This window comes from Stylophora pistillata, chromosome 3 (assembly GCF_964205215.1).
Source record: "Stylophora pistillata chromosome 3, jaStyPist1.2, whole genome shotgun sequence".
In the NCBI taxonomy this organism is placed as follows: Eukaryota; Metazoa; Cnidaria; class Anthozoa; order Scleractinia; family Pocilloporidae; genus Stylophora; species Stylophora pistillata.
The window spans coordinates 49075965-49103612 of NC_142521.1; the positions used below are offsets into that span (position 1 = coordinate 49075965).

The 27648-nt window shown below is 36.6% G+C and overlaps 1 protein-coding gene, 1 long non-coding RNA gene and 1 pseudogene across 5 annotated transcripts in view; all 3 read left to right on the plus strand.

Moving 5' to 3' along the window:
* Positions 1 to 1808, plus strand: part of LOC148736569 (uncharacterized) — a 2377-nt gene extending 569 nt beyond the window's left edge. Inside the window, exons 2-8 of one of the 3 annotated variants that reach the window (XR_015999268.1) lie at positions 1 to 61; positions 421 to 448; positions 757 to 842; positions 949 to 1032; positions 1137 to 1191; positions 1329 to 1415; positions 1545 to 1675. The exon at positions 1 to 61 is cut by the window's left edge and continues 8 nt beyond it. This is a non-coding gene — a long non-coding RNA (uncharacterized LOC148736569). Of the gene's footprint in view, positions 62 to 420; positions 449 to 756; positions 843 to 948; positions 1033 to 1136; positions 1192 to 1328; positions 1416 to 1544 lie in introns of those variants that run through there. The other 2 variants (XR_015999267.1, XR_015999266.1) reach the window with 2 other exon arrangements.
* Positions 1809 to 3689: 1881 nt separating this feature from the next.
* On the plus strand, positions 3690 to 27134 carry LOC148736570 (uncharacterized; annotated as a pseudogene). Its single transcript, XR_015998709.1, has 18 exons — positions 3690 to 3715; positions 3928 to 3992; positions 4316 to 4419; positions 5206 to 5291; positions 6289 to 6383; positions 6653 to 6755; positions 7191 to 7306; positions 8055 to 8200; positions 8290 to 8393; positions 16416 to 16685; positions 21311 to 21371; positions 21508 to 21665; positions 23337 to 23501; positions 24435 to 24521; positions 24752 to 24819; positions 25384 to 25710; positions 26035 to 26110; positions 26293 to 27134. The product of XR_015998709.1 is annotated as an uncharacterized LOC148736570 (transcript).
* On the plus strand, positions 17133 to 20717 carry LOC111324693 (zinc finger protein 862). The gene has a single exon (XM_088753297.1). It carries the CDS (start codon positions 17953 to 17955, stop codon positions 20341 to 20343), a length of 2391 nt encoding a protein of 796 aa, XP_088609423.1. The 5' UTR covers positions 17133 to 17952; the 3' UTR covers positions 20344 to 20717.
* Positions 27135 to 27648: the final 514 nt, after the last annotated feature.

Consider the following 27648-nt stretch of genomic DNA (forward strand, 5'->3'; position numbering starts at 1 on the left):
CAGAAGAAACATCTGGACAGGTATCACACTCATGTTAGATGTGGATTCTCAAAAATCTGAGGTAAGTGGTGGTGTTCCCACTAAAAGAGATCTGTAGATTACGTTCGATTAAAATGATGAATAATTATACGAATTAAAGTTATTTCAAAATGCTTTTGCTCTAGAGCAGCCCACAACAAAGTCTATATGATTGTACATCTAACATATCAAATAACCTTACTACTCAATATGTTCATGAATTTATTATAGCAACGTAATGAAGATCTGAGAACAAACAAACTTCAACTTGATGACAAAGGAGCTTTAATAGCATAGCACTGGAGGTTTGTACTCTGATAGTTGTAGGTTAACGACATTTAACCCTTTGCACCCCAAAATTAATTTTGGTATTCTCTGCATTCTTCTGTACTTTATTTACAGTATTGACAATCAGGACCTTCTTAATTTGGTGATTATTTCCTTTATTCTTATGCCTTCTATATCTTATTTAAATTAGAAACCAGTTACTCTATCTAAGGGGTTAAAGAGTTAAAACATAATATTTTATTGCTTTGTAAATAAAATCTTAAAACGTTGATTATGTACACAAACTGTGGTTGAGAATGAAATTCCAGTTAAGAGAAAAGATGCAGCAGCATGGGATTAGTAGAGTGTTACTTGTTACCAGTTATATCATCCCTTTCATTTTGAGTTTTATCTTCAGAAAGTAAGGAATAATTAACAACATAAGTTGTGTTGATTCCTCTCTTTGAGCAGAGTACTTCTTCTGGAGAATTGCTGCCATCAGCTCATGAACTGTCACCAATGGAAGAGTTCTTTGTCATGCCTCAGTTGGAGAAACTGTAAGTTACTAGTTTGTTTGTTAAGGTCCCTATTCTTCCTTCATTTAAATTTAATGCATGAAGTTTGATTCTAATGTGATCACTATTTTGAATTCATGATTTGCAGACCACCATTGTCCCTCGTGTCGGTTTGGATGTTCTCCAGGCAGACTTTGGGCAGATGCTGGATCCTAAGGCTGTGGAGCAGAAGGTAAATGGTTTCAAAAAAGGGTTTAGTTGATTATTCCTTTGGTTTAGTTCACTGTGAATCAGAGCTCAATTGTTTATTCTGTTTTCTGTGTTTACTTTATACAGACAGTAAACATCACAAATCATACAAAGGGAAAAATCACGTGCATGTGGATGAAAGGTGAAAACTTGTACTTTTTAGATCATTAACAATTGTTGTTTGCCCATCTCTAGTTTGAGACCTATAATTTAAATTGCAAATAAATGTTACATTGTGATTTCTTCTTGTGTTATGTTTTTCTCCTTTTTGTCTGATAGACACAACAAGGAATATTTTCTGTTTCCCCAGATGAAGCAGACATCCTCCCTCTAAAGACTGCATCATTCCGAGTGACATTTAGACCAGTAAGTTATTTGATACTGTCAGTAAACACTGTCTATGCTTCTTTCATTCACTTGGACTTGGTTCATTTTTGCCTTTACTGTCTGATTCTGTTTACAGTTCAATTTGTAATTCTAATTTTTTTTTAATAGAATGCTGCTAATCAGGTTTTTAGTGCTGACCTGGAGTGTTATACATTTTATAAGGTGAGGGATTTATTTCCTGTGCTGGTGTACCTGTTAAGAAGCCTAAATTTTTTCCAAGCTCATAACAACCATTTATTTATTTGTCATGAATTCAAAGTTTCTGATTCAAATTGTTGATTTTGAGATAGCAAACTGCAGTTCTAGTTCAGTACCCATATAACTGATTTTCATTTGATAAATAGAATTTACTCCTTGTTTCCTTTGTACTTGCTTCAAGCACTTCACACTTCAGCAATGGAAGTTATCACTCAGAATGAAGAAATGCATGTCCTTGCTATTACTTTTTATTGCAATTTTCCAGGGGATTATTCCCTTAAATACACACCCCCCTCCCTCCGCTTCTGTCGAGAAGGGGACACCCATGGTGTCACAATCAGAGGCTAGGAATTGTGGTAAAAAATCTTATTCTTTGTCAGGCAATTAACTTGAGAGTTCTGATAGTGTCATTAAGATAGTGTTCATTAAGATGTCGAAGATATACTACGTAATATGGATAAACGGTACTTCTCATGCGGTGTCTTTATTGACCTGAAAAAGGCATTTGATACGGTCAATCATGAAATATTACTCGATAAATTGAACTTTTACGGTTTCCGTGGATTGATAAATGACTGGTTTCAATCATATTTAAAAAATAGAACACAAACAATTCAGATTGGAGAGCATTTATCAACAAAACTTATCTCCCCCTGTGGTGTCCCCCAGGGATCAGTCCTTGGACCTCTTCTATTTTTACTTTACATAAATGACATTCACCTTTGTTCTGATAAACTAAAATTTTATCTCTTTGCGGATGATACTAATATACTTTATGCTGATAAGAATCTTAAGGCGATCGAGCAAACGGTTAATGTAGAGTTGAATAACGTACATGACTGGTTAACTACAAATAGGTTGACATTGAATACAAAAAAATCAAATTTCTTAATTTTTCGTCCTCATCAGAAAAAAATGCATTTTTCTCCACAAATAGGTATTTTAGATTGTGAGACAAACCGAAGAGTTAGTTTAGAGCAAAAAAGTTATATCAAATATCTAGGCGTTTTAATTGATCAAAATTTGTCATGGAAAAACCATGTTGACTCTGTTATCGTAAAAATAAGTAAAACAATAGGGATGATTGCAAAGCTGAGGTACTTCATTCCCTCTACTATCCTTGTAAATATTTACAATTCATTAATTCTACCTTATATAACTTATGGACTCCTTGCCTGGGGCAATGCGTCAAATGCTTATTTAAACAAGATTTTAGTTCTTCAAAAGCGAGTTTTGCGCTTAATCTATTTCACCGATCGAAGAGAGCATGCCATCCCTTTATTTGCCAAAGCAAAAATTCTGCCTGTTACGTTCCTATACTATGAAGCCGTAAGTAAACTTATGTTTGACGTGCACAACCAGAGGGCTCCCATTAATATTTTGAAACTATTTACTAAAACATCTCATATTCATACCTACAATACTCGATCATCCAAATCGGAGCTCTTTAGTACAAAGTACTCTAGACTTAACCTACAAAAAAAGGCTTTCTCGCGTGTTGGTGTCAAAATTTGGAATAAGATACCGAAAGAATTCAAAACGTTATCAAAACATTCCTTTAATAAACAAATTAAAACGTCTTTATTTCAGATACTAGATAATGAAGATTCTTATCTTGATGTTGAAAAGATCTCCTCTAAACTTAAGGACTGCATAATTAAAACAAATTGATCCGATTGCTTTCAGTACTAATGTATTTGCTTCTATACTTTATTGAACAACTATTGATGTATTTGCCAGCTATGCTTCTTTTTATAATTTAACAATATCTAATTATTTAGTTTTTAATTTTCTTTATATATTGTAGATAATGTTTGTTGATGATTGACCCGCCTCGAATAGCAAATTTGCTATCTGCGGGTCAACATAATGTAAATTATTTTGTAAGAAAAAGAAAAATAAAGTGTGTAAAGTGTGCAATGTTTTTTGACGTTTAATTCTCTGCCTATCAGGTGAAGTATGCCCTTGATATTGAGTCACACCAATAGTTATTATAATATTATTTGTATTTTGGAACAGAGTATGAGAGATTATCGACTGGTTGAAGTGTCCTGCCTGGTGTCTTTCGCTCAGTGCTACAGGTTTGTGCTGAAATTAACTTTAATAAGTAATTTGAACTGAACTCTGTTTATGGTTAGATTCAACGATACAGGGCTTTAGTTCTGTTTTTGTTTCCATATTCTGTTATTAGCTTAAGTGTTTTGATGTTACATCTAGAATTTTCATTGATGAAACATCAATGAATCCAAGTTCCTTGTTTCACCGAAAAAAATTGATTGGATTTTATTTTTAGGACTCACATTTGCAATGCGGACTGAATCATTTATCCCCAGAAGTCAATGAGATGTACAACAGCTGGTAAGTGATAATTTAGCCATTCACACCAAAGCTAAAACACACGTTAAAGCTGTTTTTTCAAGCATGGTTTGATATGTTTTCCCCATTGAAGATTCTCAAACTGATTATTCAGGTCAACCTAATTTTAAGAAAACATTTTGCTTGTGTAAATGGGACAAATGCTTCACTACACTACCCTTGTTAGAATAATGCTGTTCCTGAACTAATGGATAGAAACAGTTTTAGTCCACCATAATGTATTACTAGGTGGTGCCAGTATGATTGTATTCTGTTAGTTGACAAAGCATATGATTAGTAACTTGTTCCTTTTTTGGAATGTTTAGGTCTTTCCAGCCACTACTGTGGATGGCATGTCCTACAGAACACTGCTGTTGACCAGCAATGGGCAGAATCCGATCCATTTTGCATTTGATGACAATCTGTTAAGGTAGTTACAAAACAAATTGTAAGATTTTATCTTTATTTTTCTACCTTGGGTCTGGAACAAGTATGGTTGAAACTAGAGGAGAAATAAGTTATAGCAGTCTGTAAGAAACCAATGGAAGTGGGAACCTTAGCAAAAATTAAATTAAATAATAACTTCTTACCAATCTGCAAGCATAAGGGCTGTACTGGGAAAGATTCACCTGAGGTTGTGACAGTACAGCCGAGCACAGCAAAGTGTGTACAAAAATAACAGCGGGCCAATAATTCCTGGTGTGGCTTTAGAGCAAGTGAGGTTAGTCAGTAGTTTAGTGTGTGGCAATCATACCACACTGCTTATTTTGAATTTGCAGGCTTTTGCAAACAAAAATACATGGCTTATGACACAGCACTACATACAATCAAATGCAATTTTTGTTTAGCAAGTGACATTTATTTTGTAACATGTGATATATGAAACTTTGTACTGAGTACTTTACAACTTTGTTTGGGAAGTAAGCCTTGTTGGATCAGCAGAGATTCCATCTCTAAAACTCAATAATCAGGTTGTAATCTTAGGACATTTTCGATTGAACCATTACTCTTTGATTTGAATCCATAATGGCATGGTTATCAATTATGAATAGCTCCTTGTTATATTTTGACTAAGATTTACCAATCCATTAGATACTGCTTTGAAATCAATCTTAATTTAAGTATCTCTGTTGTTTTAATAAGAGTAAAAAGTTCATGTTAAGTGGAAAACCAGGTGATTTGTTATATCTGATTGTAAATTTTTGGGGTTTTACAGGGAACTGTTCATTTCAAACCAACCTGTTTAGGTACAGCATCAACAAGGCTGTTTGAGGTCAAGAACGCTTCCAGGATTGCACTGAGGTGTGTTCAATGTTCTCAACCTTCCTAAGTGTCAAACTAAGGCCACCTTCCCTTTCCCCATCAATTAAAATTTATCATTTTTCCTAGAATGAGGAATCTAGTAATGTCAGTCCCTTTTATCATGAACCCCTGGCTCAGGAGATCTGGGCAACAGGCAACCACTCCCTGTGTACCTGACATAAAATAAATTATCCTTATACATAAGAATATTAATGATTACTGATATGTGACGATCAATTCAAAACTTCAATGTCCCCTCCCTCCCTACAGAATAACCATCATCTGAATGGAAGCGGAAGCGGTAGCGGGTTGAACCTTGCATGACTGGGGTGGGTGGGAAATTTGTAGAGATGTGTCCAGTCTCTCCAGCAGAATACAAGTGTTATATCCTTAAATATCAATGTATTTAAGGTAAATACTTCACTAGGTTTTATAGCTTGGCCAATGTGTAGAAAGCCATGGTCACTGTTTTTTTCTTGAGAAAAAAATGGGCACATTTGAACCCTTTTTTTTTCCTTTCTCAGGAATTTGAAGAAAGCAGTTATCAAAAGTTCAAATGTCAGGAGTTGGGGGGGGGAAGGGGCAGAGATGCTGAAGCTTTGAATTGATTGATGCAGTACTGTAATATAATGTAATTGTAATGTCAACAAACCTTATTTTACCCATCAGGTTTGCATGGAAAACCCTGGACCTCACTTAAAAAGTCTTAGCATTGATCTCTCTAAAGGAATCATTCTACCCAATGAAACTCGGGTGGGCATTTTAAGTGTACTGCAAATTTTTTTCTAAATTGTTAATTGTCTTTTAGGATCCCCTGTAAATTGTTACAGGGTCTCTAGTAAAACAAAACATTTTTGATGGTATACTGGTCTTATATACACGTCAGTTATTCTCATAAATTATATCTTCAATCAGGTTTTACATATTTGATAGAATTAATTGTTACACTGTCATAAGCCCTGTGTTGTAAATAATTCCTTATTATCTTACATTATAGGCTCACACCATCAGCTTTAACTCTCGTAAAGAAGAAAAATAGGTGATTAAGACAAAACTCACTGTCAAAGGATTGCAGGCAGATGCCCAGCAACAGTAAGGATTGTCATTTTCCTATCACAAGTTAATTTAATTATAATGCAACCATTCATTTTTTAAGGTAATTATTTGTTGCATGTGAATCTATGTATTACCAACTGAAGGGACTCGATTGCATTGTTCTCTGTTTGCAATATTTGTGAACTGAATATTTCTCTGTATATTCTTCTTGTATCTGCACTTGTGTTTATTAATTCCTTTGACAACTGCTCACTGGTATGTGATCTTTATTTAAAATGTATTTTGTTCGTATTCTTTTATTTCAGGTATCATTTACTCCACAGAATCCTGGAATATACTCAGTGGATTATCTGGAAGTTATAGCTCTTGGAGCTACCAATTGTTCAGTTATAAAATGCACTGGAATAGGTAAAGGTAGTGATATGTTTGTGCTTTCATAGGCTCTAACAGCTCATAAACTCAGAACACTAGTATAAAATGATTAAATAAATTATATATTCAGAGAAATGTCATCATTTGATGTTTATCATAAGGATGTGTTTAATTTATTTTAGGGTGACTTGAAAGGCTTTATAAGGTAGTCCATGCATAGAAAAAAGTTGAGATGGCAAAAATTACATTTGCCTAAAAGTAATGGAGTCTCTAATTGGCCACAGAATTGTTTATAATGGGGTTGAGGTTCTGAGAGCCCAGTGTCATAGACCTGAGTACCCCTCCACTCTTTCTTCAGTCAACAGTAATCTCATATCAATCATGGACATTGTGAACCACACTTACTCTCTAATCAAGGAAGTTCCTGTTGAAAAATGTTCAAGTTTTTCTTAATTTCAATCTGTTCTTTAGGGCCTGAAGTTGGTCTTGACTCTGACTATCTTGATATGGGAGTTGTAGAATCTAGCAAGTTTTCAGCTAAAAGTTTCAAGGTTGTTAACAATTCAGATGTTCCTGCAGCTTTTCAGGTCAAACACTTCTGGATTTACTCTCTTTATTTAACAATTATTCATGAAAGGTAAATAATTGTTTTGGTGTAATTGTTCAGTTACTTCCAAAAGAAATTGGTTATCTCCTTCAGGAACATTACTTCATTTTCCCTTGGTGCAAGGTCAGCTCCTTTGAGCACTAAATCATGTTTAACTTAGTGTTTTCTATGATATCTGGGAGATTAACAAGTTCCATGATAAGGGAATGACATCACCATAAGACTAGTACTAGAGAAAAAAGATCAAGTCCAATTTGATAATTAGTTAATTATGAGCAAAAATAACCAAAAAAATATTCACTGAGTCCCTGTTGCCTTTGAAATCTTTTGAAAATCTGGTAATCTATCTGGTGCTTATTATGTAAGCATAATTGCTATGGATAAAGGTCACTTATCTTAAGAAATTCCCATGTTTACAAAGTTTAACAGATGCTTCCACCTTCAGAATGCAAAAAAAATCAGCTCATGTCTTTTGTTAGATGGTTTTTCCCTCCGACCTGTTTTTCACCTCTGGCTAAGTCCATTGGAGGGAGATCGCTATAGGGCTACTTATAATTATAATTTACAGATAAACTACAGGTCTCGTTTTCCGATTGGTGTCATATTCTTCATAATGGCAGTGTTATGGAAAAGAAATTGTTTTAGATAATAACTTGATATCAACAGATAAACCTTTAGCTTAAACACTTAATTGTTTGTTCTTATGTAATAATTTTTGCTTTTGTTAGCTCATGATTGATTGTAGTCAAAGTGTCTTCAAGCTGGAATCAACTTGTGGTCTGTTACCTGGCAAGGGTTCCCAGGGCATAATTGTACGCTTTTCTCCAACAAATCCAATTACTACAGGAGACTAACTTGTCTTGTGCAAAACCAGGTCAGTGTTAGTATTAAACTGGTAATATTTTCTGTTAGTTTAAACTGTAATCTTCCTAAAAAAATTTTGTATTCATCTGATTTTTTCAGGATCCATTGTTTGTTGATTTGTCTGGGACTTGTCATACAGAACAAGTGAAACCAGGTACATTCAATGTCAATGTTGATAATCCACTCCATCTTTAATACCCATGGTGAGTAACCAACTAAGACAGAATTTTTCCCTACAATATCAATACTATCAAGCAGAAAAGCAGGGGAATGTTAGTTGATCCACAACTAAATTATCAGTAGTAACATAATAAGAACTGTATGGCGGGCAGTAAAGAGAATTACTAAAACTAGATATTGGAAATGGAATGGTTAATGTTTGAACAATTGCAATTGACTTTGAATTAATTCAAATGAGCATGAAACTCAGTCTTACATTTCTCGATCATATTTACTTTACGTGATATGACTATCACGACAAAATGGACGCACTAGTTAACGACAAACGAACCTACGAAGAACTCAAACGTGACCCAACTCCTGCCCTTCAACGCAAACTCAACAGTAAACTACTGACACTCAAGAAAACGAACGCCTTTGACAACCAACGGTACTATCGACTGAGGTGCTCGGTACCACAGCCACCGAAACTCTACGGTTTGCCGAAACTTAACACAAACCTGGTTTCCCGATGCGACCTATTGTTTCTTTCTGTGGCTCTCCCACATACCAACTATCCAAGTACCTAACGACAATACTACAACCGCTAACCGACAAATCCAGACATAAACGGCTTATACTATTTTGCGAAACGAAACGAAACGAAACGAAACGAAACGAAATTGTACTATTTTGCGAAACGAAACGAAACGAAACGAAATTTTGCGAAATGGCGTTTTTTCGCCTTTATTTAGTAAATATGTCTTCTTCGTCCGAAACAATATGTGTCCACTAATAAAATAATCAATATTTCTAAGAGCCTAATCACCTCTCATTTTATCAACCATAATAGTACTCGTTTCGCAAAATAGTAATTTTGACAGAATTACTATTTTGCGAAATGGCGTTTTTTCACCTTTATTTAGCAAATATGTCCTCTTCGTCCGAAACAAAATGTGTCCACTAATAAAGTGATCAATATTTCTAAGAGCCTGGTCACCTCTCATTTTATTGACCATAATAGAACTCGTTTCGCAAAGTAGTAATTTTGACAGAATTACTATTTTGCGAAATGGGGTTTTTTCACCTTTATTTAGCAAATATGTCCTCTTCGTCCGAAACAAAATGTGTCCACTAATAAAATGATCAATATTTCTAAGAGCCCGGTCACCTCTCATTTTATTGACCATAATAGAACTCGTTTCGCAAAGTAGTAATTTTGACAGAATTACTATTTTGCGAAATGGCGTTTTTTCACCTTTATTTAGCAAATATGTCCTCTTCGTCCGAAACAAAATGTGTCCACTAATAAAATGATCAATATTTCTTAGAGCCCGGTGACCTCTCATTTTATTGACCATAATAGAACTCGTTTCGCAAAGTAGTAATTTTGACAGAATTACTATTTTGCGAAATGGCGTTTTTCGCCTTTATTTAGCAAATATGTCCTCCTCGTCCGAAACAAAATGTTTCCACTAATAAAATAATCAATATTTCTAAGAGCCTGGTCACCTCTCATTTTATTGACCATAACAGAACTCGTTTCGCAAAGTAGTAAATTTGACAGAATTACTATTTTGCGAAATGGCGTTTTTCACCTTTATTTAGCAAATATGTCCTCTTCCTCCGAAACAAAATGTGTCCACTAATGAAATGATCATTATTTCTAAGAGCCTGGTCACCTCTCATTTTATTGACCATAACAGAACTCGTTTCGCAAAGTAGTAATTTTGACAGAATTACTATTTTGCGAAATGGGGTTTTTTCACCTTTATTTAGCAAATATGTCCTCTTCGTCCCAAACAAAATGTGTACACTGATAAAATGATTAATATTTCTAAGAGCCTGGTCACCTCTCATTTTATTGACCAAAATAGAACTCGTTTCGCAAAGTAGTAATTTTGACAGAATTACTATTTTGCGAAATGGCGTTTTTCGCCTTTATTTAGCAAATAAATCCTCTTCTTCCGAAACAAAATGTGTGTCTACTAATAAAATGATCAATGTTTCTAAGAGCCTGGTGACCTCTCATTTTATTGACCATAACAGAACTCGTTTCGCAAAGTAGTAAATTTGACAGAATTACTATTTTGCGAAATGGCATTTTTTGACCTTTATTTAGCAAATATGTCCTCTTCGTCCGAAACAAAATGTTTCTACTAATAAAATGATCAATATTTCTAAGAGCCTGGTCACCTCTTTTTTATTGACCAAAATAGAACTCGTTTCGCAAAGTAGTTATTTTGACAGAATTACTATTTGCGAAATGGCGTTTTTTCACCTTTATTTAGCAAATATGTCCTCTTCGTCCGAAACAAAATGTTTCCACTAATAAAATGATCAATATTTCTAAGAGCCTGGTCACCTCTGGTCACCTTATAACGTATTTTCCTAGCAGTTTGACCAAACATCAAGTGTTCATTGAGTTCGGCTGGAATTAAGATCGGCGTTTGAATCAATTGAGTCCTTCTAAATAATTTGGGTTGGCCTTAATTAAAATTTGGTTTGGCTCACGAAACGATCGACGTTTGAACTGGGCCTAACTTTCGAATGCACGCGAAGTTTAAAATTATAATTTTAGATATTTCACGAGTTATTTTTGGCATCAGCAATGTTATTTTTCCTCTTAATGTTTTACTTAACTGCAATGGACGGTCATTCCAAACGTGAAGCGTTAGAAATAATTAGAACACTGGCCACCAACTCTGCAATAATTTACGACTTCTAGTTAAATTAATGACATACGTCGTGACTTATTAACTAAATATTTACAATTTAAAATCTTAAGTACGATGAGTTCTTTATGGTGCCAAATTTTGATTCAGCGGCAGCATGTGTGACAAATTTATAGCCAATAATTAATTTCCCACAGGAATAACACTTTGTTCCAGGCCTTAAACTAACCACTTAAGAAGGCGTGAAATGTGCGAGTCAGCGATATCAATAGCACGACTAGTAAATTAACTTCAGGGATTGTGTTGCGCATTTTATTAGTGAACATATTTTGTTTCGGACGAAGAGGACATATTTGCTAAATAAAGGCGAAAAAACGCCATTTCGCAAAATAGTAATTCTGTCAAAATTACTACTTTGCGAAACGAGTTCTATTTTGGTCAATAAAATGAGAGGCGACCAGGCTCTTGGAAATATTGATCATTTTATTAGTAGAAACATTTTGTTTCGGACGAGGAGGGCATATTTGCTAAATAAAGGCGAAAAAACGCCATTTCGCAAAATAGTAATTCTGTCAAAATTACTACTTTGCGAAACGAGTTCTGTTATGGTCAATAAAATGAGAGGTGACCAGGCTCTTAGAAATATTGATCATTTTATTGGTGGAAACATTTTGTTTCGGACGAAGAGGACATATTTGCTGAATAAAGGTGAAAAAACGCCATTTCGCAAAATAGTAATTCTGTCAAAATTACTACTTTGCGAAACGAGTTCTATTATGGTCAATAAATTGAGAGGTGACCAGGCTCTAAGAAATATTGATCATTTTATTAGTGGACACATTTTGTTTCGGACGAGGAGGGCATATTTGCTGAATAAAGGTGAAAAAACGCCATTTCGCAAAATAGTAATTCTGTCAAAATTACTACTTTGCGAAACGAGTTCTATTTTGGTCAATAAAATGAAAGGTGACCAGGCTCTTAGAAATATTGATCATTTTATTAGTGGACACATTTTGTTTCGGACGAGGAGGGCATATTTGCTAAATAAAGGCGAAAAAACGCCATTTCGCAAAATAGTAATTCTGTCAAAATTACTACTTTGCGAAACGAGTTCTGTTATGGTCAATAAATTGAGAGGTGACCAGGCTCTTAGAAATATTGATCATTTTATTAGTGGACACATTTTGTTTCGGACGAGGAGGGCATATTTGCTAAATAAAGGCGAAAAAACGCCATTTCGCAAAATAGTAATTCTGTCAAAATTACTATTTTGCGAAACGAGTTCTATTTTGGTCAATAAAATGAAAGGTGACCAGGCTCTTAGAAATATTGATCATTTTATTAGTGGACACATTTTGTTTCGGACGAGGAGGACATATATGCTAAATAAAAGCGAAAAAACGCCATTTCGCAAAATAGTAATTCTGTCAAAATTACTACTTTGCGAAACGAGTTCTGTTATGGTCAATAAAATGAGAGGTGACCAGGCTCTTAGAAATATTGATCATTTTATTAGTGGACACATTTTGTTTCGGACGAGGAGGGCATATTTGCTAAATAAAGGCGAAAAAACGCCATTTCGCAAAATAGTAATTCTGTCAAAATTACTACTTTGCGAAACGAGTTCTATTTTGGTCAATAAAATGAGAGGTGACCAGGCTCTTAGAAATATTGATCATTTTATTAGTGGACACATTTTGTTTCGGACGAGGAGGACATATATGCTAAATAAAAGCGAAAAAACGCCATTTCGCAAAATAGTAATTCTGTCAAAATTACTACTTTGCGAAACGAGTTCTGTTATGGTCAATAAATTGAGAGGTGACCAGGCTCTTAGAAATATTGATCATTTTATTAGTGGACACATTTTGTTTCGGACGAGGAGGGCATATTTGCTAAATAAAGGCGAAAAAACGCCATTTCGCAAAATAGTAATTCTGTCAAAATTACTATTTTGCGAAACGAGTTCTATTTTGGTCAATAAAATGAAAGGTGACCAGGCTCTTAGAAATATTGATCATTTTATTAGTGGACACATTTTGTTTCGGACGAGGAGGACATATATGCTAAATAAAAGCGAAAAAACGCCATTTCGCAAAATAGTAATTCTGTCAAAATTACTACTTTGCGAAACGAGTTCTGTTATGGTCAATAAAATGAGAGGTGACCAGGCTCTTAGAAATATTGATCATTTTATTAGTGGACACATTTTGTTTCGGACGAGGAGGGCATATTTGCTAAATAAAGGCGAAAAAACGCCATTTCGCAAAATAGTAATTCTGTCAAAATTACTACTTTGCGAAACGAGTTCTATTTTGGTCAATAAAATGAGAGGTGACCAGGCTCTTAGAAATATTGATCATTTTATTAGTGGACACATTTTGTTTCGGACGAGGAGGACATATATGCTAAATAAAAGCGAAAAAACGCCATTTCGCAAAATAGTAATTCTGTCAAAATTACTACTTTGCGAAACGAGTTCTGTTATGGTCAATAAAATGAGAGGTGACCAGGCTCTTAGAAACATTGATCATTTTATTGGTGGAAACATTTTGTTTCGGACGAAGAGGACATATTTGCTGAATAAAGGTGAAAAAACGCCATTTCGCAAAATAGTAATTCTGTCAAAATTACTACTTTGCGAAGCGAATTCTACTATGGTCAATGAAATGAGAGGTGACCAGGCTCTTAGAAATATTGATTATAATATTAGTGGAAACATTTTGTTTCGGACGAAGAGGACATATTTGCTAAATAAAGGCGAAAAAACGCCATTTCGCAAAATTTCGTTTCGTTTCGTTTCGTTTCGCAAAATAGTACAATTTCGTTTCGTTTCGTTTCGTTTCGCAAAATAGTATAAGCCGACATAAACTACAATCCACTGAAGACTTCATTAACGCTACCAAGACTGTTCAGATACCTGACGACTACAAACTAGTGTCATTTGATGTGAAATCACTGTTCACAAGTATTCCACTTCAATTAGCATTACAATGCACTGAGACTGCAATCCGAAAATCTACCGAACCACTACCGCTACCGACAGACGACATCATGGACTTGTTAAACATTTGCCTAACGTCTACTTACTTTCAGTACAACGGTAAACACTACAAACAGTTACACGGCACTGCCATGGGGTCTCCAGTTTCTGTTGTTATAGCAGAAATTGTGATGCAGAACATCGAGGAATGCGCCCTTTTGACTTGCCGACAAACGATACCGCTTTGGTTACGTTACGTTGACGACACATTCACCGCCGTTCGACACGACGAAATTGACGCATTCCACAACCACCTTAACGAACAAAACACTGACATACAGTTTACCAGAGAAGTCGAAGAAAATGGCAAACTTCCTTTTCTAGACTGCCTGGTAAGCCACAACGACAACTCATTACGAACGACAGTTTACAGGAAACCGACACACACCGACAGATTACTAGACGAGTCATCCTACAACCCTACATCACACAAAGCCACAACTATCAGAACTCTAACACGACGCGCACAACTAGTATGTGACTCGACAGACAGCTTATCCGACGAGAACAAATACCTTCACCGTGTTTTTACGAAGAACAACTACAACAACGACTTCATCCGACGAAACACTCACCGACCCACTACCACTACCGAAACAAACGACACCGCAACCCCTACGACTACAGCAACCATACCGTACATAAAAGGTATGTCTGAAAACATCTCGCGCATCTTACTACCCTTCAATATCCGCGTCGCCCACAAACCCATCACCACACTACGTCAGTTACTAACCAACGTTAAAGACAAAGACGAACCGAGGAACAGACAGGGAACGATTTGTAAGATCAATTGTTCCGACTGCCAAGCCTCCTACATCGGTGAGACTGGCAGAAACCTCACAACAAGACTGACTGAACACAGACGGGCGACGAGGAAAGGTGATGTCAGCAATCACATTGCTGAACACCATCGACTTACCAACCACAACATTGACTGGGACTCTGCGCAATGCCTAACCTACAGCACTGACTATTTTCAACGACTGACTCTGGAAAGCTGGTTTACTAACTTAGAACAGACTCCCCTAAACAGATGTCAACAACTACCCGCCCCATACAAACGACTCATTCACGACATAAACATCACAAACGACCGAAAAACAACAACCTAGCTTTACTGACAGACCGAAACAGACCAATCACGAACGACTTACGTCACTTGAGTCTTACAGCCAATAACATCACGGCAAAACCAACTGATCATTTCACACGAACTGGAATAAGAACATTCTACTGACAACAATCACTCACTTGACTCTGATGATGACTTCCGCACAGGTTGTCGAAACGTCAGTCACTGCCACCGACAACAGTCCTTCTCAGGACTACACTCACCCGGACGATCAGACTACACCTTCATATTTACTTTATGATAACAAGTAGGCTTCTGGATGGAGGTACTAGACAATTACCATAATATGTATCATGAAAAAATCAAAGGCTCCTTAGAGCAACCTCATGGTATGAATTTTTGGTGCCCTTGACGTAACCTGCGATCTGGCTTTCTTTGGAAAGTTTTTTTGATCGTGGGCAACACGTGCTGGCCCAATTATTGTGTTTGTACTTTGTAAGCGTTTTGATGGAGAAAAATTGTCATAAATTGTGAATTTGTGAAGAATTAGTTAAGATACCAGCAGCTACAAGATAAAATCAACGAAGTTTGGTGTTAACCAATTTGCAGTAAGCTTAAGCTCACTTCATATTTGCGGTGTTTAGGTCTTCACGCACAAAATTTACAAGGAAATATGCAGCAGCAAGAGGGGAGAATTAACCTTCAGATCTTGAGAGTTAAAGTTTTTAAGATATTTAGGCTTCGATTTTGTTCAGAAGAGTTCATACACGATTTACTCAGTTGATAAAATAAAATAAAAGACAATTCTGTGTTTCAAAAGATTTGTACATTGTACAGGTGGAAGAACAATAGGACACGTAGTCCCCAACTAGGTTCATCCACCTAAACCCAACCCACCCATCCCACCCCGGGGAAGGACATCCATCACACAGTAATCTCGTGCGTCTCCTACCCCTCCTGCAGGAGATGGGACCTCCATTAATTTTATTTGTCCCTATCTGAGAAGACTAGAATATCTAACCACTTCTTGATGTTATAGAAGGGAAGCATAATTCTTCTCAATTATTTTAAGACCTTGAGTGTTGGTCCGGCCGTGGCTTGAACCCTCGACCTCCCACACAACTGTCCAGCGCTCTATCCATTGAGCTAACTGGGAGGCAGTCAGTGTAAGTGGCACCAAGCTTTTGTAACCATCCGGTCAGTCTTAAAAGATCGATATGATGATGATTTGTTGACAGAAATATTGATAATGGCTCTATCTTTTTTCTTTAAGGAAGCCGGGGAGTTTACAGTGAAATTACATGATGTACTTGAAGCCCACAAAGCAGTCATGAATTATAAGTTGTCAATGGATGAAGAAAAAAATTCAATTTCTAGGTTATGCACTCCTTATAACACGTTTTTGTTACATTGCAATGCTGTGGACTTTGCTGATGTCCTTCACAGAGTCAAAACATGTTTAATCACGGACAGTAATGTCAAAGACATGCTTCAAATTTCGCAACAGTTTTTTGTCACTGGAAAGCCAAAGACACAGCTAGAGGTGAGAAATTAAAGAGCTGTCTAGAGGTTACAAACATTATAAGGTCAACATCAAGGTTTTAAGTTTTTCAACACGCTAAGTCGGGAAATTCAATACTCTGAAAGCATCAGCTTGTTTATCAAAGGCTTTAAAAAATTCTTCTTTGAATTTTTAGTTTATAAATATATTCTTTGCTAAGCTATATACACACCTTTTCTTTTTTTTTTTTTTTTTCTTTCTTTTTCTTTTTAACTTAATCTAAATTTTCATTCAGCACCTTTGATTTGTATGGTTTATCCTCTAGTTAAATAAGGAAGCCTATACTTAGTAAGCCCCCAGCTTCTAATCGGCTTCCTTGCTGTTACCTAGCTCTTCAGTTCCTTTGATTTTGAAGTTAATTTAGTTAGAATAGTTCATTTTATCTTTGATGTATCATAAATTTTGTATTTGGTTAATTTTTTTACTGGTAATGCAGGGGTTTTATTAGAAGCCGGGACCCGGGTACCGGCACCCGTCTACTCTGAGTACAGTACCCGCCTTCACAAAAATGAGGTCATGAGTGGATAAATAAAAGAACAATAAAAAAACTCAGACTAACCGAAACATCTTTCCACAACTCTCCCGCTTTGCTAGCATAAGCTAGTTAACCAGGAATTGCAACTCCGAATTACAATCCTTTTTACATGTAAACTAATATTTCTGTGTCCGGATTAACGAGTGTTTTGTCAAGCAAAGTAATAAATTTCAAAGTTTGATCGCATCGCGTGTCTTCGCGAAACGCATCGCTTACGATATCAAAGTAGATACCAGGACCCCCTCTTGTCAGCTGTTGCATAACATTTGCACGTGACATTTCACACGACTGAAAAGCACATGGTTTTAAAATGGCCGCGACGAATAAAAGATCTTCTCAAGGCGTCCTTGACAATTTTTTTGTCGTTTCAAAGAAGTCGAAAGGTGAGTTCTTAATACTTCACAAGTCATTTCTTCAACATAATAAACTTGCAGTGGTGGATATAAATAAAGTATATTTGCATGTCTAAAGATTCAGTGAACCGCGACGACCTTTCAATATAAACAAATCATCAAAATCGCCCTTCGTTCGCCACCGATTTCGCCGCTTTGTTTACTTCTTTTCGCCCTGGCAGACAATTCAACAGTGCCTTCAGTACAAGAGGCTACTGGAGAGGCAGAAACAAAGTCTTCTAATGAAGCAGTCTCAGATACGTCACAGCGAGTAGAAAAAACTCGTGGGACAAATGTTTCTAAAGCAATAGCAGATGACATTATGTTATTAGAAATGGAGAGATGTGGACTTGCTAACCTGCACAACTACTATGAGTGCAAACAAAAAAGCTGCAAAGATTTCTCAAAAGAAGAAGAGGCCAGGCAGAAGAAGCTGAAGAAGAGACGATTTCATCACAGCTGGGTTGAAGAAAGAGAACTAGCCTATGATAACACCACAGGCATTTGGTGGCTTCTTTTCTCAGAAAACCAAGGCATGTTTTGTTTTCTTTGCTGCAAACATAAAACTTTGAACACTCAAAACAATGCTGCAGTATTCAGCACTACACCCAGCACAAGATACAGGAAAGAGGCCATCAGAGAACATTCTTTAACCAAAATGCATGAAGCTGCTGTGGAAGCTGAAATGAATCACAGGGTGTCAATGTTTCATCAACAGTATGAAGAAAAGAAAGCAGTTCGCAATGATGTATTGTACAATGCTTTTGCAGCCTTGTACTGGTTAGCAAAGGAGGCAGTTGCCAATGTTAAGTTTTTCTCTTTGCTAAATCTGTTCCGGGCTGTTGGTCTAGACAAAATGCAGCATTTTAACCACAAATCTCCTGCTGCAGTGAGAGAAATGTTCCTGACAAGTGGAAATGTGGTCAAGAACATGATTATAGAAGAAATAAAAAAAGCAGGTTCTTATGGCCTTCTAATTGACGAAGTAACAGACATTGCTGTCACTGAGCAATTAATCACATTCGTGCAGTTTTGGAACAGCACTTCTGGTGGCACAGAGATTAAGTTTCTTAGTGCTAATGATCTCCTTGTTGAATCTGATTCTGCAAATGCAGAAACCATAACAAGCACTCTTGTAAAGGAGTTAAATCAGTGTAACTTATCAGTTGAAAAGCTCAATGGCCTTTGCACGGATGGAGCATCAGTGATGACGGGAAAAACCAGTGGGGTAGCTACCAGACTCAAAGAGTTAAACAAACACCTTGTCAGCATTCACTGCATCTGCCATAAACTGTCACTTGCTTGCTGTGACACTAATGATGAGATCGCATACATGCAAGAAGTTGAGAGATGGCTTTTCCAGGCCTGGAAATTTTTTGAAAATTCCCCCAAACGACTTGCAGCATATCTAAAGACCCAACTTTCTGTGAAAAAGCTGCAAGAGCCTTCTAAAGAGGCTAAAGATAAGTGTGTCCGTCGACTTGCTAAAGCTACTCGCACAAGGTGGCTCTCTCTGGGCAAGGCTGTAGAGGGTGTACATAAGGATTACATACCCCTCATGCTTACACTAAGGCAACTTGACCAGAAAGATGCCCAAGCATCAGGTCTTCTTGGAAAAATGTACAAAGTGAAATTCATTGGGGTGGTAACAGTCATGCATCACGTTCTTCCTGTTCTCAACAAACTCAGCTGCACCTTCCAAGAAGGAAAGATTTCCTTCTCCCATATAAAGCCAGCAATTCAGAAGTGTATTGACGATCTTGACAAGATTGTCCAGACGGGAGTTCCAGTCACTGAGTTTCTTAGAGATCTATCACCTGGAGGCAGACTGGAACAAGCTGATCTCATTGCTTCTGATGGAGATGAGCTGTTTCTCAGCAATTTCCTGGTGAAATATGTCAATTCACTGAAAAAAAGCTTAAACAGCAGATTTCCCACCCTTCCTCTCCTGTCTGCTTTTAGCATATTCGACCCTGCACTAGTTCCAGAAAGGGGCCAGCCGGGATTTAGGGATTATGGCAGTGTATCAGTGAAACTCTTGGCTGAGCAGTTCTTTGATGAAGACAGCGACAAAAGGCAGCTGATGGATGAGTGGCAGGTATTCAAGTACGACTTGGCAAAATGGAAGAATGAGCTGCCTGAGGAAGTAAGAAAGCCCCCTGGTGGGAGCAAACCTACAGTCACTTCAACTGACTGGTGCCTCCAGAAGCTAATGTTCATGAAGGACCTGGTTCCATTTAATCTTCCACTGGTTGCAAAGGTGGCAGAGGCAGTGATTTGTCTTCCAGTCTCAAATGGATGGCCAGAAAGGGGTGCCAGTTCTTTAAAACTGATGAAGACAAGGCTTCGGAGTAGGATGAAGAATGACATGCTCAACGCCCTACTACACATTCTCATTAATGGTCCAAAAGTGGGAAGTAAGGAATTTGAAGAAGTGATTGATGCTTCTGTTAGAGCTTGGCTAGCTGCAAAACCACGGCGAAAGTGTCCTCCAAAGTTTGTCAGCACACCAGTGGTTGCCAGCGCCGGTGATATAAGTGAGAACTTTGTAACTGTGCAGGATGCTGGTGTACAGACGGAGGGTGACGCGGAGGGTGTCACGCCAAGTCACCCTTCAATTGCAGAGGAAGTTGATGCAACCTCCAAAGCACTTGAGCTACCTGCAGATGACGGTGATGATTCAGATTATGGCTCTGATTTCGATGACTTTTAGTTTAGTTGTTTCACCTAACACTGTTTATTTGTAAACAAAGTAAACAATATAAGCCAATGAGTTAGATTTAATATAATTATTCATGTTATGGATTTAGTGAATTCCCTGAGTCTGCGAACAGTTGCAGTAGTGTTTTAATGAGGTCAAAATGCTTGTCAATTTAGTAAATTGTGAACAGTTACAGTAGTGTTTTAATGAAAGAACAATGTTTGTCAATTTAGTAAATTCTCTGAGGCTGTGAACAGTTGCAATATTGTCTTTCATATAGTCACTTTGTGCTAGTGGGTAAAACCTCCTTAAATTATTCACAATTTGTGTTTGCAAAATGAGGATGTAGAATAATAAATTTCCACCTCAGAATGCTGGAAAATGCATTTCCGAGAGTCTTATTTTAAAAATTTTCCGGGGGAGCATGCCCCCGGACCCCCCTAGCGGCTCAGGCCTTCGGCCCTCGAGTCGGTGGGGGTGCCCGCTTACTCTAACACAAGAACCCTCCTACTTCAAAAGTTAATGAAACCCCTGGTAATGGCAAACTAAAATGAATGAATGAACGAATGAACAATGATAAACATTAATTATAGTAGAAAACATATTTATGAAATGCTTTAGGTATGAAATAATCCCTAACCCTTTAATTTGACCCTTACATGTGATTACCATCTAATTTCTCCTTACAGTATCACCCTGAATCACACGTTAAGGTCATGAGAATAGAGGAAATGATCACCATCTTTATTGTTAAAAAAATTCTCCTTGTAAGCACCTTAGGAAATGTATAGAGAACAGTATGGAGAATATGCAGGTGTAAAGGATTAGTAGTGGTGACTTTTGTTAGTATAGACACTGACTAAAGTTGTCCTTCAGTCATGTAATTTAGCTAATTAAAAGTGTTACTGTAAACTTCAAGAATGAAATGGTTAATTCATTAATTTGTTAATTCAAACATTGCATGAAACATTTCTTCCAGCAACAAATTCTTCAGCTGATGGTTGGAAACAGAACAGTGCTCTGCTCCACAGAGAGAGAAGGTAGGTCACCCTTAAAATCAACTGAGTTTCATCATATCACGAACTTTACAGCACAAGTATTAACTATTGTCTAAACTTGCAACTTTTTTTACATTGCTCCTTTTCACATATCTTTCTAACTCTTCTGTGAACACAGATGGTCAATACTCACTATCTGAGAAAACAGTTGATACGTTCCTGGAGCAAGATGTGCCAGTAGATGTGCTTGATGACCTGGTACTAAAACAATCTCCAGGGCACAGGAACCCCAATCCTCCTCTATCTCATTCATTTTCACAAGAATCGTTCACGCAGGTAATTTTAAACATCGAGAAACTAGCTCTGAAATTCAGAGAATCCCTTCACTGGCTTCAGAAAATTCATTTTGTTTGGTCCTTTGCATCAATGGGAATGGTCTAGTAGAGGGGTTTTGAGGTTGAAATAAGTGGGGAAAAAGAGGTAAGAGGGATTAAAAGAGTCGCTGTCAGGCTCTGCAGCTTCTCTTGTGGCTATGTTGCCCAATCATGGAGTGGCATTGGTGTCCACAGAAGCTGCAGGGGTGGGAGTGGCCAGTGGGTGTGTAAGTTTGGGGTCGTTTTCAGCATTGGCAAAATATAAGTTATGAACTACCAAGTGAGTATAATTTAACCTCTAGCATATAAAATGTGGATAATTCAATGAAAAAATGAAATCACTATAATTAATTACCAATTGTTGGAATGCCATGGTCTCAATTTTGGCCACTGTGAAAATTATGTTAATCACTGTGTATTGTCTGCTAATGAGGAAAGTTTTCTGAGAAAACTTAGTAAAATGCTTCTGTGTTTTTTAACCATGATTAAAACAGAGATTTGTGTTAAATGATCAAAGAAACTGGTGTTATCAGGGAAATCTTCATCCCCCTGGGTAATCTAGTATTTTAAAAAAAGAAAAACAGGAGTAAAGGAACATATATGTTAGACACAATGAAAATATATGAAGTTCATATATTAAGAACTGCGGTATTAGATACGTATGATGCACGATCCTCGCAGTAGATAGCGCTATTTAAGCAATAGCGAAAATCATACATATCTAATACCGCAGTTCAAAATATATGAACTTCATATATTTTCATTGTATCTGATTTATCACTTTCACGGGTTTATTACGAATCAACTTAACGGCTTGCTCCCAGTTGGCTTGTTAGCTCAATTGGTAAGAGCGCTGCACTAGTATCGCAGAGGTCAGTTGTTCGAATCCCGTACAGGCCTGATTTTTTTCAGGTCTGATTTTCGCTATTGCTTAAATAGCGCTATCTACTGCGAAGATCGTGCATCATACGAACATATATGTTGTACTTAATTAGTACATACAGTCCCAAACCACCTTCAGCTATTGTTAGTACAGTTTGGTTGAAAGCTGGATTGTTCAGTCCTGAGCTAAATAGCCATCTTCTCAGTGCTGATTTCTCTGAGGGACAGCCTTATACACATCGGCAACGTTGTTCAATAGACTCCCGATAGCAACAAAAAACGTTTTAGAACATAATGTTTTTTGCCATAGTGGTAAGAAACATTTGTTTGCTAAATATTGGTCTTTAATCCACATAATATGTATTGTATATTTTAATATCTCACGATAAGTTACATTGATTAATTTTATTATTGTTATTATACTTTTAATTAGTTACTACATATATATATGTATATATACTTAGATTAGATTAGTATTGTTACAGAAGAAGAACCTCTTAATTGTTGGAATCTGTAATAAATCAAAATAAATCAAAATAATAATAAATAAATGAAAAAAAAATATGAACTAGTGTGAAGTTAGGCATACCCTGTGAGCAGAGCCTTTTCTACTTTTCTTCTTCTTTTCTTCTTTTTAATCGATTCAAGGACAGGTTAAAAAGGCTCTGCTCGCAGGGTAAGTTAGGCATGGTCTTGACTTAACAAGTGATCTGTTGATTTGTTAATCTTGTACATGTTGTTTTGAAAACAGGATCAATTGCTGAAAGTTTATCGAGTTACCTCAGGCTTCTAGTGAATTAGAGAGATGAACTAGCTTTGTCTCAGGCCATCCATATCCCTCGCAGGGACTTGGCTCATAAACAATTTACAGTATTGAGGAAAGTTGCAGGGGGAAAAAAAGATGCCTATGTTTCAGGTACCACTCAATTTCAGGTGTTTCATTAAGGACTGGGCACTGAGCAAATTGACTGGTTTTAAGGAAGTTTTTGCCCACCTGATTTGACCATATAGAGGAAAGTTTATCTTATAAAGAAGTTAAGTCCAAAGAGTTTTGCCTGCCTGTGAAAACCAGTTGCCCCCTTGCTAAAAACTTAGATGAAACCCCTGCAATTTTTTTTACAGTGAATATTATCATGAAAATTCTGCAATTATGAACTGCTATCAGCAAATGACAGTTATCAAAAAAGTTGCTGTGAAGACCACACATGCGTAAAATATTTCTGGCTAAGCCACTTTTAAATAGACACATAAGTTAAATAGGGTGTGGGCTATACATTAGCAAAGTGTTTTCAAAGAGTGGAATCAATCACTATTAGACTAAGAGTGTTGCAATTGTAAGAGTCAAAATTTTCAATTCATTTGGAAAATTATCCCTTGGTGTTTGAGAGGCAATTCTGGCGTGTTGAAAGAGTCTGGAGGGTGAAACAAGAGGTGGCAGCTCAGTTATTTTTCAAGCATTTAAATCATGATGTTGATATTCTTGCATGCATGTATATCATTGCATTCATCATCATCAGTTTATGTCATCATGGAGGACAGGTAACAAAGCAAAAGCTGTAATCTTTCAATCCATATTACTGGAGTTCTTAGATACTTCCTAAACCAATTTCCTCATTCCAAGAAGTTGCTGTGACAATGTATACCTCCTATCTGTGGCTGATCCTGCCTTGCTTCTCAATAGATTGGCTCCTTGATAAACAACTGTGAGATAGGATTGAGCTGTATTCTAAAATGTATATAGTCTGATCCAGTGGTGAAAAAACAATTTTTTTTCTCATCATTATCCTTAGCAGTTGGAGGATAATATTACACAGTTTTCTCTAGTTTTCTTTCCTTCCCATGCCAACAGACAGCTGTCTCGTTTATTCTGAGGATACGATTGGGTGGAAAGAGTTATGCACCAATTGATGACAACCCACTTCTTCCATTAACTAAGGTATATATCAGTATATCAAATTTTATTATTCCCTTTAGTGTACCAAATAGAATTTTTATAAATATATTTCAGCTGTTAGTAGGTGTCAGGTCATTTTACCACAAGAGAGAATCTTTACTAAGCCAAAGAGTTCTTTGCAGCCCAGTTGGTGTAGACTTTTCTGTCCCATACTCATGGCTAATGTTTAATAACTTCCTTCATCTGTGGTTTTCAACAATTTGTTTTTACAGGGTTTTGGAGAGTTTGTGACCTTTTTCCAAAAGTTACAAACTGTCTGTGAAGAAACAGCAGATGCAAAGTAAGATAGCTGTAGATACATATTGTACACTATTTTAATTTAAGAACATGATCAAAGGAAGGTTTTAAAGGAAGGTTTTAAAACCAAGATCAATTTTTTTTCTTCCACCAAACTCTCAGTGATAAAAATTAGAAAACTGTTGCATCTAGATTCTGAGGCGGACCCAGGGGTGGTTTGGGTGGTTCAGTCCAACCCCCTAAATTGTCCCTCAAAATGCTGGAAATCATGTTTCCGAAGACCTAATTTTCAAAATCTCCTGGGGGAGCATGCCCTTGGACAATCAACGAACCGGCCCCTTGACTAAATCTTGGATGCATCCCAGTCAGATTAAGGTTGTTTTACAAGCTAATCATGGGAAAAATCCTATTATTTTGTTGAGCACCTTTCATTGGATGGGGTACTTCCGAAAGAAAAGCATGCACAAAGGAGTCTAACCAGTTAAAAGGATTGTCACAGTACTGCAGTGAAAAAATTAAATACAGTTGACTGAGTGGTGAGATTGTCCAAAGTGATTGGCATGTTTGGATAAACCCTGTGAAAATAAGGTGTCTGCTTATCTTTCAGAACTGCTGTCTTAAGAATCATGAACATGCTCAAAGCAAGCATTATTAAATCCAAAGAAAAGGTTTTTACAAATGAAAGTATTGCCAAAACTGTGGAATCTCTGAAAGAAAAGGTGGAACAACTAAGCTGCAAAATATGTGATGGTGGCCAAGCAAAGTCATCCATGGCAGGAATGAATGTGTATTTCCTGATTCAGGCTGTATTAGATGAGCATGACTAGAAAAGTTGTCTCCAAGAATATGAAACAAGGGACTTGAGGTGTGCTCTGATGACACCAGAAATACCTCGTGGAAAATCAAAATTACGATCTACACTTAGTCAGTTCAGGTAAGGTGGAACAGTATTGAAAAACTCTGGGACTTTTAGACATCGCATGGTAAGCTCTAAGCTAGCTTAGTAGTAGACCAGCTGGCACTGGTGCAGATGTTGTCACTCTCTCGTCTTCCTAGCAAGAAATTTTCCTGGCACCAAGTGGAGAGACAATTTGTCTCTCCACTTTAACAGAATAAATCAGTAGGTAGTAATTTCTGCATCAAGAAAACCTTGGCAAGTTGTATGCAGCCCCAGTTTTGCCTGTGAGGTACAATTCTAAGTAAATTTTTATTGTCCTAAGAGAAGTTTTAAGTGACATGATTAATTTTTTCTTGCTAGAACACCTGATTCGGAGTCTTCAGAAGGAGCTGTCATACCACACAAGGATCAGCCACCAAAACAGAAACCTGAAAAGGTAAGATACTGGTAAACCGTCCAGTGAATTTAATCAAGGTGAAATCTAAGTAAAGACACTTTTTATTTTATTATTTTGTTCAAAGAGGGTTATCTTAATTAATGCACCAGCAAATTATATGTTATGTTTCCTCAAGGTGCATCTTAGAAAAGCTTATATTAATTTTTTTCTTTTTCTTGTAGACACCATTTGAAAGCTATAGAAAAGTGTGTGGCGATATGAGCTGGGCCAAACCTGCCTTCAACATTCTGATAGGACTAAGTTCAGCTAACAAAAGAGACCTGATGAGTGCTGCCATAAGCAATGATACTTTAACATCTCGTAAGGAATGTGGCAGTAAATCTTACGTTGAGGATACATCCAAATGTCACACCAAGGAAAGAACTTTAACAGAAACTATGTATGACAAAGAGAACATCTCAACTGGCAACAAAACCATTAAATATGTAGCAAAACCACCACCCAAACGCATGCTCCTTGAGAAGGACATCACCATGCAAAAGAGCACAAAATGCAAAACTAGTGGAAAAACATTGTCCAAAAGAAAAAAGATTCCATTACTTCAAGGGCAAAAACAGCTCACCAATTTTTTTTTAGGTGATACGTATTACTGACAATTACATCACAACATTTGATTCATTTTCATGCATTTTTTTTATTTTTATTTTTATATTACTATGCCAAGAGCATCATGATTGAATTTTAACACATACCAGATAGCACTGATTTGTATAACTTGGGACCATTGTCACCCCTAGAGAATTATTATTACTTTAACTACCAGTCAGAGATATCATTGCAGAACTATTTATTATTTTTATATGATTAATCTTTGGCCAAAGCCAAGCAGAACAGAATTATTCTCTATAAAAACAAAATTATTTTCAAGTACAAAATTAAATGGTTGTTATTTTAACCCTTTAATTCTTACGAGTAACTGGGAGAGAATTTCTCCTTACAATATCAAATAAATACAGTATCAAGAAGTGATGAGAATAAAGGAAAATATCAGTTGGGGGATAAATAGTTGATCCAACACTGAATTCTCCAAACTGATATCATCAGGATCTATGCAGAGGAAAGTAGAGAGAATTACTAGTTTAAAGGAATCTTGGGAAATAAAGGGTTAAGGGTGCATTATGTATTAATTTTACATCTAGAAAAAAATCCCTGCTGGTGCAAACTTTTTGTGGTGTGATTAAAATACTTATTTTTTACTGCAGATCGCAAAACATAACCTTTCACAGTGGCTAACACAAAGCTTTACACAACTAAATGGGCCCATTATAGCTGCCACTTTTTTGTCAAACTTTAGCATATAAAAAGCATCAACACAATTCTAAAAGCAAACATACATGTATATCTGTTTATATAAACTATCTAAAAGACATCTTCATGAAAACCATCTTTTTCATTGCTTTAAGAATCTCATGATCATTTATCATGCATATCATTGTCCTCTCTGTTGTATATTGCACCTTGATCTCCTACTTTCAGTTGAGAACTGGGAACTCAAATAAGATTAAATATAAACACAC